General features: G+C 43.2%; 1 protein-coding gene across 1 annotated transcript; it reads right to left on the bottom strand.

Annotated features, from left to right (window-relative positions):
• Nucleotides 1–519: 519 nt before the first annotated feature.
• On the bottom strand, nucleotides 520–2211 carry LOC132529515 (spermatogenesis-associated protein 2-like). Its single transcript, XM_060166103.1, has one exon. It carries the CDS (start codon nucleotides 2081–2083, stop codon nucleotides 521–523), a length of 1563 nt encoding a protein of 520 aa, XP_060022086.1. The 5' UTR covers nucleotides 2084–2211; the 3' UTR covers nucleotide 520.
• Between the last annotated feature and the right edge of the window lie 9849 nt (nucleotides 2212–12060).

Below are 12060 nucleotides of genomic sequence, written 5' to 3' on the forward strand. Positions count from 1 at the left end.
CAGTGAAGTTGGGTGGGGGGGCTGCCGCCGGGGATCCTCGTGTTTGGGAAATTGTGGTGGAGGGTTGAGCCAGTGGATGAGGCCCAGTGTGGCAGGAGGGCTCATTTCACAAGCCAACAGGTCTCTAGCTCACTACATCAGGTGGGCGTTTGGAGGGGACCTGGAGGGCCCTTCCCAGTCCAAGTTGGCTTTGCCGTGGGAGCAGTCGGCATGGCAAGAGTCCCAGAGATAGAGATCCTCTTTGAGAGACAAAAACAAAAGAACGGAACAGGGAGTGATTAGCAAAAATGAATCTGAATGCAAGTGCCACCCGTCTCTCTTGCCAGGCGGCAAAGCAGCCATCAGCTGACATATCTGAGTCGATACGGGAACTCCCACGTGGGACAGCAGGCCACAGGATCCCCCCCCCCCACAACCACATGGTCAAGTGCAGGCCTCTGCTTCTGGGATCAACGCCTTAACATTTCTTCCCCATGAAACCAGAAAGGTCACCTTGTAGCAGGGAGGTGCAAGGTCGAGTCTATCTGTACACGAGATGGGAGAACTGGGCGGACTTGTAGTTCAGCTGGTTGTTGGGCATGAACTTGTGCAGCTCGCTCTTTTTGCAGCAGGGGTCGTAATGGTAGGTGCTGAGGCAGGCGTCGCAGGAGGCTTTCGAACACTGCGTGCAGGTGTTGGCGGCCCCCGGGCGGTCACAGAAGCCACAGAGGGAGGCGGCTGCAGGGGAGGGCTTGGATTTCGAGTGGAGGTGCAGCGGCTGGTCGAGGCCCTGCGTCTGGCCTGCATACTTCTCCCGCAGAGATGACCCATAGGCCAGGCTGTCGTGGGCGGAGGCCTTGCTGGGGAAGCCGCCGGGCTTGGAGGCCGGGGAGCAGGTGAGCAGGCTGTCGCAGCGCTGGCAGAGGGAGGAGCTGCAGGACAGACCGCAGTTTTGGCACTTGGAGAGGGCGGACTCTTTGGCGGGGGGCGAGCGCTTCTGGTAGATGGAATGGGCGTCATTTCTGACCAGCCAGCCATCTGGCCGCAGGGCATCCTGCCCCCGGTACGTGGCCCTGGGCTCCGAGTCTGTGTACAGATCCACATTCTCCTGAGCGGAGAAGTACATGCCACGCAGCAAGCCAAGGCCATTGTTGGGGGAGGGGGATGGCAGGTCATCCGGGCTGCCGTGGGGGGAGCTGGACATGGTCAGGAGCGAGAGGAACGGGCAGTTGATCTTGTCCTTGAGGTCGTCCCCCAAGTCTGCTGCCACAGGCTCCTTCCGCAAGCTCAACGAGGTCTTCAGGGGCGGCTTCCGGCTCTCCCAGTAATTGTCATAGGTGTCCACCGACCTTGAGGGCTTGGTCACGTGGGGCTTGTAGTAGTCCTTGGCTGCCCGCTCGCTGGCCAACTTCTGGAGCACTAAGCGGGCCATGGAGGTTGTCAGGTGCTCCCGGCCCTCGGCCCGCCGCCGCAGGGCATCTGAGCAGCCTCGCACGTCCTCCGCGCTGCTCTTGCGCTCGCTCACCACGTCCAGCTCAGAGTAGCCTTTGTCCTTGACTTGGGAGTGGATTTCCAGCATCTGTTCACACTCCACCTTGGCCAGAAAGAGTTCAAAGGAGACCATCTTCACTTGGAGGGTCTCTACCAGCTCTTTGAGCTTGTACGCAGTCCCCAACTTGAGCACGTAGCCCATGTAATTCAGGATGGCTCGGATGTCCTCTTCCAGTGATGTGGACTTGACGTAATAAACAAAGGGGCCCGTGTAGGTCTTGATGCTTCTGAATTCCTTCTTCCACGGGTAGAGGAAAAGGTTGACACCCACTGTTTCGAGCACACTGAAGGCACAGTGCAGAGCCCGCAGACTGGAGGAGCTCAGTGAGCACAGAGAGCTCTCCACCACCTCATAGAACTGGATCAGCCGGAATCGATAGAAGGGATCCACCTTGTGCAGGCTGAGCAGGGTCGAGGCTGCCACCCGCAGGGACTCATCACTGCCAGGCTGCTGCTTGCTGGGGGTGGTGTCCACTTTGCCTTCATGAAACTGCATGTACTTCCAAAATAAGTCATCCTTATATTTTGCATCCATTGAACTGGGCTTCCCCATCCGATCCGATCCAAGGACGGGGCTACCTTATTTCCTCCATGACTTCTGAGACAGAGGCAGGGACATTGCTAAAAGCATTGATATGTCGCCTGCCTGGACCAGCAGAGTGCTCCCGGCACTGCCGCCGAGGACGCCCCGGCCGAGGGGAGCAAGAAGGAGCCACAGCCGCCACCGAAACCAGGCCCGGCTGGGCTCTCGCAGCTCTGGCCGGCTGCAGGGAACAGACACCAGTAGCCCGGGGCCGCGGCGACCCGGAAACACCCAACCAGGAAGTGATGTCTCTCGGAGTCGGGTCCAAAGGGAGGCCCAGCCGCGGCTACGCCCTGGGCTGGCCTCTGGCGGCGGAGGAAGAAGCGGAAGGCAGAAGAGTGAGCAGAGAGGCCGTGGAGTCCCGCTTTGGGGCCTAAAGGCCCACTCGCAGGCAGATTCTCAACCACTGTGCCACCAGGGAAGCCCTGCTTCCCTGCAATTTGATGGAATTCACTTTACATTATGTAAATGCCAACTGAAGCACCTTAATCAAATCATCCCAAAGTGGCTTGACTTTTGTGTCATCCAAACTGGTCTTCAGGGGCCCTTCTAACCAAATAAACTAAGCCAAAAGCTACTTCTGTCTTTTTTTTTTTCCAGGACTCACAAAGATACAGTCAACACACAGTCAGCAATTAATTGATTGTGGCCTTTGGGAAGTCACATGGCTTGATGTTCAGAATCCCCAGCTGCTTCTCAAGGTCAAGCATGCCTTACTCAAATGAGATATTTATTCTTGAGGACACGCTGCCAGTCCTAAAATTTTCTTGAGGACCTAAGGAGAGCATTTCACTTGAGGACATTTTCATTGGGGGAACTTTATGGTTGCCTGTGTACTCTGTCAAAAAAAAAAAAAAATCACCTGAAGGTGGTCTTAATTTACCTTATTACTGAAAGGAAAATGTGCTGAGATAAAACTACTGCAGGATAAGTAGGCTTTTAGGCACCTTCTAGTATGTAATATTGAAAAATAATATGTTTTTCTGAAGGGACTGGTAAGAACATGTGGAGAGGAAGTTTTATTCAGGAATTCCACATTTTAAAAAAGCAAAGTTTTCTTCTCAGAGAAGAGTCCCTTGATAAATACTATACTTCAATAGTAGCAATTTCTGAGTTTCTATAAACGTTATCATATCTATATGTTTACATCTATCATTTTAATAATATTTACATGTTGCTTTTAATTGTACTTTATTCCACTTTTTCTCTTAATAAAATTTCAAATCCATTGAGTACATATGGATTGATTCTTAGAGTTCATACGACAAAGATTTATTAAGCACCTACTATATACAGGAAGTACCTATATTATTCTAGAAGACAGCAGGATATAATAATAGAAAGTATTTACTTTAAAGGCCAGTGACCTTGAATTTAAACTCAGCTTTTACAGTTACAGTCTTATGACCTGTGGCCATCTGACTTCAGTTCTCCGAGTCTCAGTTTCCTCATATGTATAACAGTACTAATGAAGCCTTATGGACAAAACTGCTTGGAGAGTTCAATAAAATAATTTTCAGAGTCCAAACATTTCCTAATATATAATACATATGCAATAAATGTAAGCCCCTCCCCAAGCCTTATATGTCAGGTGCTGGAAAGCTACATGATATATGTGTCATACACACGGGGCAGGGATAACTATGACATTTATAACTCAAATCTGTGCTAACATACTAATCATTCTAAAGACAATCCTGCTTTACACAGACTCCTTGATTATACCAAGCAGCAAGCATTAAATGAGTCCTGATATTTCCAGAGCTGCATTATATCTCATTTGAGATACTTCCTAAAAAAGTGTAAGAAATCTTGGCACTAGCAAATCTAAATATATTCATAGATTTGTCTTCAGCTTGTCATATGCATTCTCTTAAATATAAGGCACTTTATAGTTTATAAATGAGCACAGTAATTCACATGCCCCGGGGTGGTTTTGATTTGCTTGCATTTAAAAAGGAACACTCTATCAAATGATGGGGTTTATCCTTTTAATAATTAGGAAGAGGTCTATTAAATTCCACCAAGGCCATTCTTTCAACTTTAAGGTTGCAATCTCTATTCAGAAGAAAGATTTTAATTACCTCTTTAACCCCTCTCAATTCCACTATGATTTATAATGATTGTCATTTGCCTCCTTCTGGGCCAGGCATCCACAGCTCCGCATGCTCTCTCTCCTGTCTTAACTGCCTTCTCAAAATTGAAACTTCATTAACACCTTACTCATAACTTGTTTCTCAGAGTCCTTCTGGTGAAAGGAACATCCATTTGACACCCTGAAGATTCAGGAGGACTATGCTAATTTGCATAGCAGTTTGCACAGTTTTTGTTGCATTAGTTTAAGGATTAGAATTAAGAAGTGACATGTCTTCCCTTATCATATAACTGTGTGAATACAACTCTTAGAATACTCTGGATCCAGCCTGAACAAAAACTTAATGGAGAAAAGGGGGGATAGAAGAGAGAAAGAATCCAGGCTAACGCTGTGGTTCCATATCTAGAAAAGACTACAGAGAAGTCATGGATAGACCCGTTTGGGTCCATCTGGCTCCATTTTCACTCCCGGTGTTACTCTTTCCTAAATTCAGAAATGCCTTAGTCAACTCCTTTACTAATTTTTTCAAATCTAACTATTGTCCTTGTCTCTGGCCGTTAATTCTCTAGCTTAGCTGTTTTGGTCTTTTCCTGAGATAGGTGAAACCACATTATCCTTTCTTTCTAGTTTTCAAAACAATAATGAATTTGTAAGTCCCCAGGAGGATGCTAGTCTTCTGCAGGGCAGTAATAATGACTAAAACGGTTAATAAAACATTGCAGACATGAGCTCCCAACGCGTAGTGCAGCACAGAAACTGGGAATCAGATTCTGGAGTCCGACTCCCTGAGAATGAATCCCAGGTTCACTATTTTCTAGCTGTGTAACCATGAGAGAGCTACTTAAAAACCTCTGAGCTTATTTCTCATCTGCAACAAATGGATAATAACAGTATCTACTTCATAGGGGTTTCTGATGATTAACATAAGTTACCTATTGTAATCCAAACGTGAAGTATAGCTAGGGCCAATAAATATTAGCAAATTGTTATTACAGAAAGATACCTTAATTTCATTTTGACTGGATCATAACAGAAACCAGGTCACCGAAGGAATAGAACCCACAGTGAAAAATCCCATGAGAAATGGGTCTGTGAAAACCCAGAGGCCTTAAATGATTTTTTGACATGTTTTATTAGAGAAAAACATTTTCTCCTTATTTTGAGAAAAGCACTTAGATCCATCCGGATTAAAGAAAAAGAACGAAGCAAGAGCAAAATAGCACAACTCAACATGATCCATCACTGCAGAGGTAGCCTCTGATGCAACCATCAAGCTGCAACCAAAAGGCTAAATGAACAGTACTGTTGCAAGGAATGAGAAGAAGTGAGAACTCACTAAGGGAAACTACCGCTATGGGCTCTTGAAAATTCATCTCTCAGAAAATGAGGCAAAAAAAAAAAAGATCATGCCAAGTCTTTTTAATTGATGAATAATTTATGGACGACCAGCAGGAGCATCCTACCAGGCAGCTGATTAAATGCAAAGTATTTTGATAAGCAGAAAGTTACCACCACAGGCCTCACAGTGAAAGGAAAGCACCCCCAGCAATCAACGCCAGTCTATATGTTGGTACGTGTTACCCAGTCTCTTCCTAGAAGCTTATTTCCCCATCCCACCCCGCTTTATCACTGGCAGAAAAAGTTACCTCCTCTGTTTCTTTCTCCTGTCAAAATGATAGAGGCTAAATGTGGATAAGAAAGGCAATTAAAATAGATCTGTCACAAGTATTCTATCCCAGTGTGCCATCCTGATTTCCTTCTCTAGTGTGAACTGCTACCAGAGGATGGTAATTGAAATTTGTCAGTGTTGACAGCTGATGACTAATATGGAGATTTTCATTACATATCCCTCCTGGAATGGAAAAGAGATGAGTGCATATTAAATTCCAGATGGAGGCAGCTGTAGGACAGGGAAATGCAGACACTACTCAAGCCAGCCGTGCAAGAACTGTTTGGGAGAACTATAAGATCCTCTGAAGTTAATTTGTATGGAAATAGAGATGGCATTGGTTTTCTTCATTTTTCCCTGAGTAGCCGCATCATTTTCAACATGACCATTTATCCTCACAGTCCATTTATGTCAATATCAGCTGGAAGCCCCACCCACTAGCCTTTGGCAGAGTCAGTCTGAAAAACATTAGTTGAACTACTTAAGTTTGAAAATGTTGTAATTTTATAATATAAAACCCAGAAGTCATTTCTAGTATTCATCTGTGTGATTTTATATTTTGTATGTGGTTTTCTTGTTTATCAGAATAGCTAAAAGAAATCTGATTAATTATATTATCTAAGTAGAATTCTGCCAAAAGATACAAAGAAATCAACGTTACTCAAAATTTTGCTGAGTTTTGTCATTGATCAAGAATGAATACTCATTCTAATGGATTTCTGGTGAATGGGCAGAAAGTGAAAGGGCTCTAAACTTGTGGTGCAATACCCCAGTTAACTAACATAACAAACTCGGCAGAAGAAAACAATATTTCTTTATTATATCCCGTAAATCTGTGGGGCAGGAATTGGGGCAGGGGTCAACTGGGTGATTCTTCAGGTACACATGGCACTGATGGAGTTCTCTCAGTACTCAGCTGGCAGATAGGCAGGTCTGGAGGGTCTAAGACGGCTTCACTCACATTTCTGGTTGTATTAACAACATTTCCTTATTTTCTGTACTCTTGATGCTCTGGCATCTGGGCTCTTGCTGACGTGGGAGAGACTGCCTCTCACAGGGCTAGCCAGTTCCTAGAGATAGCAAGAGTACCTTTCATACACAAACCAACCCACTCCAAAATCTTTATCCCTCTTCTCTTTATTGGGCTCTCATAGAGCATTTACACTCGGAGGAAATACTCCTCTGTTTTAATCACCCCACAGCCAGGTACCAGACAACTAGGGTCAGCCCCTATACCTGGAAGGCCACTGAAATTATTCAAATTAGCCAATTTCCCTGCCTCTTCCATTCCTTCCCACAAGAACCAAAATACAGGCCCTTGTCCATGCTTTCGCCTTACTCCTCTGCCATCTTATCAACTCCAGTGCGTCCTCATGTGGCCCTGTATGGCCAGGCATGCCCTTTCTTTTCAGAAACTATGAGTATCAAACTATCTTTTCAATGGCAGTCATCTCCTGATTTACTGGCTTCACTACACCTGCATAACAATAAAACCTACACTGACATATTTAAAAAGATCAAAAAACAAAAAAACTGGTGCAGTGGCAGAGATAGCTGGAAGGCTGGGGTCTGCTGGAACTATCATGGGGAGTACCAGCACATGATCTCAGAGTCGGCAGACTTCTTATATCACAGCTCGAGGCACCTAGAAAGAGTGTTCCAAGAGACATGGGCAGAAGCTGCAAGGCTTCTTATGACATGGCCTTGAAGTCTCAGAATGTCTTTTTCTCTGAATTGGTCAAGGAAGTCACTAGGTGAGCCCAGATTCCATGGAGATGAATTGGCCTCCATCTCCCAATGGGCAGAGTAATAGAAAATTTGCAACCATCTTTAATCTACTGCAAACAAGCTAACTTCAGGCAAGCCCTTAAGGATCCCTAATTGAAGATCGGTGCTGGTGGTAATTCTAAAGGAATTCTAAGGGAAGTTGTTTCCTAATTTTGAGATCTCCTGGGGATAAGACAGTCCTCTCTAAGAGCATTACCTAGGATTTCTGCATGATTTCGGGCCCAGTTTTATCTGATTAGTATAGTCACTGGTGCAGAAAGCAAGAAATAAAAATAATAGGGGTGGGAGAGCTCCACTTCATGCCCACGGGAAGAGTGACACAAATAAATATATCTCCTTGATGCCCATGGGAAGAGTGACACAATTAAATGTATCTCCTTATTTCATGGAGGGAGGCATGACAATATGATGATTATAAAGAGCTAGGAGACAGAGGTGTGCAGATGCCCCTATGAGGCATTACTGTTGGGATTGTATCCCATTTGTTTTCTAAACCACATGCTTTCTAAACATATATTTGCATTTGGATATAATGAGTGCAATTTTCTCTTACTGACTGAAATCGCTTTAAATGTGAAAATGATGAAGCTTAAAAGTGAATAACTCAGCTGACCAATCACCAGCATGCTAAAAGCTCCAGATTTAACCAAGAGTGCTTTCCCCATCCCCCAACCTGGGACTGGCCAGCTAAGAGCTAAATCCTATGCCAAGAGTGTATTTAGTATTCTTGGGTTCACTCAATCTCTGATGAAAATGTCACCACCAAAGAAGAGGGCTGAAAAATGCGAAAGGCGTGTTTTACTCTTCTTTAGCCTCAATGACAAAGGACATTTAGATGTGCAATTAAGCATTTTTTAAAATACTGTGCCTGTTTATTTTTCTATCAACATGGGGTAAAATATGAATACACCCTGAATCTATCTAATCACATAAAGAATATTGCAGAAGCAACTTCCTTACATTTCATTGAAAAAGAGCAGTCATACTGCTGGACTACATTCAAGAAGTCATTGCTTTCCTATCACCAGGCAATTGTATTACTTTACATAATCAGTATTCAGGGGATGGTATTTTGCTAATAGGCAAAATCCTACAATGACAATTTAAATGGTTTGAAACATGCATGAGATAATTCGGAGTCACAGCTCTGCCAACTGCTAAACAAGTGCAGCAGGAATGTAGACTCTCTGAGCATGAAGAGTGCTGTTGGGGGAACAGCCTGTCCTGTTTGATCAAGGAGACTTTGCTCACATCAAGTCAGGAGCTCAAGCCAGCTAATATCATCATTTCAGACTTACTAGGGGAGATTAAATGTCTTCACTGGATAAGTCCATCGCTTACCATGGGTGGAAACAGAGAACGGGCAGATGGTTTTCAGTGGTTAGGAGTGCAGACTCAGGCTAGAATAAAAAAAAAAATCTCGGTTTGAGCCCTGGCTCTGCTACTAATTAGCTCTGTGAGTTTGGGTAAGTCAGTCAGTCTCTCTCAAATTGACTCTTCATCTGTTTAAAAAGTAAAAACAGGACTTACCTCCTAGAGCTATAAGGATTAACTGAAATATTATATGCTCAACAGCTCAAAGTCTGACAAGTAAGTACTCTGTAAAAGTTCACATCTGCTGTTTCAAATGGGAAATTAACATAATTTGGAAATGACGAACCCTACATGAATGGGCTTTAGGGGGTCAATGAATCCACAGAAAATGTGACAAAATTCTGAATTTTTCTGGGAAGAAGTTTCATAGCTTTCATTAAAGTCCCAAGTGGGCTCATAACAACAACAAAATAGTAACTATCACTACCTTATGTATTTGACAGTATAGAAAATGCATGTTTATGAACCTTCAACAAATATTCTTCAAGTTTTACTAAGTACAGGCACCATGCTAAGTTCTGAGGATGTCACGATGAGTCTAAGTACCTTCCCATAGAGAGGTGTGTGTGGAGGAAGGGAGAATGAACATCAGTGACTAATCCATAAATAAATGTGAAATGTGATACATATTATGAAAATGAAGAGCAGGGTACACATGGCAGGAGAAAACAATCTAGGTAACTTTTTAGACTGTTGCACCCAAGCCTTACGTTTGAGTAGATCTGGCTTCCCGGGTTGGGGTGGCAGGGGGCTCAGTCTCCTCGCACTTGGCTGGGATGCATTAGGGCTGATGGCTACTGCCCTAGGCCATGTGCGTGGGGCTGTGTGTGTACCTACTGTGTCTCTTCAGGGGTCCTACTCCGTGCCCACCTCCTCCCAAAGTAATCCAGCGCTCCTACTGGTGTGGCTGAAGTCTAGACGTACCACACAGCTGGCCCTTTCTTCCTCTTAGAACTGATTTACTGCAAAACCTTAGCATACTGGGACCATAACATACATTTATTTTTTCAGGACAACAGCCTCCTACAATATTCTTTCAAGCCCCCTTTCCTGCTTGAAAGCCATTTTCTAAACAACAACATCAACAAATTTATAATTGTATATGGTAACCGATGTTAGCTAGAATTATTGCAGTAATCACTGCACAATATGTATAAATATCAAATCATCATGCTGTACTCCTGAAACTAATATAAGGTTATGTGTCAATTTTACCTTGACAAAAAAAGATAAAAGCATTTTTGTATTTTTTCTTTGTAAATGTCTATAAATATATCTATATGCAAATATAAATTTATATAAGTGCATTAATCAATTATAACATTTGCCTTTGTGGTCTTTTTTTTTTTTTTTTTTTTGGCGGTACACGGGCCTCTCGTTGTGGCCGAGCCGCAGCATGTGGGATCCTCCCGGACCGGGGCATGAACCCGTGTCCCTTGCATCGGCAGGCGGACTCTCAACCACTGCACCACCAGGGAAGCCCCAGCCTTTGTGGTCTTTTATTTTCTTTTGCTCTGTTTCACTTCCACCTCTCCCTCCCAACTATATCAGTGCCCCTCTAACACTGCCCTTATTAATAATTCAGCTAGTATTAAATATATATCTATATGAAACTGTTATTATCCATACTCATAGAGTCATTTGTGTTTATATTTATGTATATATAGAAAAAGAATCATATAACAAACACCCTTCTTCGTCTTGTTCACCTGAGTTAGCAGTATCTCTTGGCTATTCTTCGAAGTCAATTATTATAGCTGTATTTAAATTTTTAATGGCTGCATAATATTCCATAGTATGGATATGCCATGATTGTTTCTGTCATTCTTCTAAAGTTAGGCATTTACTTTTTCCAGGATTTTATACCATGAACGAACTTGCAATAATTATCCCTGTTCATACATTCTTACATACTGGTAATTCCCAAGAAGGGATCTCCTCAATCAAAAGTTATATATGTTTGTAATTTTAATAGCGATAGGCAGTTGGTTTTCCAAAATGACTAAGCAATTCACATTTTGTTACCACCTATCTTCACAGGTACATGTAGGATACACAGTGTTAACTGCTGTACCCTATTCCCAATCTGTATCCTGCCCAAAAGAACTTTATCCTACCAGTTTCAAAAGTCACAACCCAACTTTCACCACCCTAATGATTCTATGCCTTGAATTCCATTTGATCATTTAACAAATATTTATTGAATGCCTACTGTGTGCCAGTTACTTTTCTGGGCACCTTGAGATATACAGGTAAACAAGACAGCTGAAAGAAACAATGAACAAATGTTACCAAAAGTAAATTTGAGGTGCTGGGAAGTATGTGTTAGGGAAAGGTCACATAGTCTGGGGAGACTTTACTGAAGGAAGAAATATTCAACTTTTTTTCCTCTTTTAAACCCATTGCATTAGTTTCTTATGGCTGCTATAACATGTTACCACAAATGTAGTGCTTTAAAACACTTTGCTCCCCTTTGAACTGTGTGTATTAGTTTCCTGATGTGGTGCTGATAAATTACCACAAACTTGGTGCTTTAAAACAACTGACATTCAATCAAAACTACAATGAGGTACCACCTCACACCCATCAGAATGGGCATCATCAAAAAGTCTATAAACAACAAATGCTGGAGAGGGTGTAGAGAAAAGGGAACCCTCCTACACTGTTGGTGGTAATATAAGTTGGTGCAGCCCCTGTGGAAAACAGCGTGGAGGTTCCTCAGAAAACTGAAGATAGAATTACTGTGATACAGCAATCCCACTCCTGGGCATATACCCAGATAAAACTATAATTCAAAAAGATACATGTACCCCTATGTTCATAGTAGCACTATTTGCAATAGCTGAAACATAGAAACAACCTAAATGTCCATCAACAGGTGAATGGATAAAGAAGATGTGGTACATATATACAATGGAATACTACTCAGCCATAAAAAGGAATGAAATAATGCCATTTGTAGCAACATGAATGCAACCAGGGATTATCATACTAAGTAAGTCAGAAAGAGAAAGACAAATA

The sequence above is a fragment of the Lagenorhynchus albirostris genome, chromosome 1 (assembly GCF_949774975.1).
Source record: "Lagenorhynchus albirostris chromosome 1, mLagAlb1.1, whole genome shotgun sequence".
Lineage (NCBI taxonomy): Eukaryota > Metazoa > Chordata > Mammalia > Artiodactyla > Delphinidae > Lagenorhynchus > Lagenorhynchus albirostris.

Coding starts and splice junctions, on each gene's coding strand:
- LOC132529515 (XM_060166103.1), bottom strand. CDS start 2,083: ATGGGGAAGCCCAGTTCAATGGATGCAAAATATAAGGATGACTTATTT.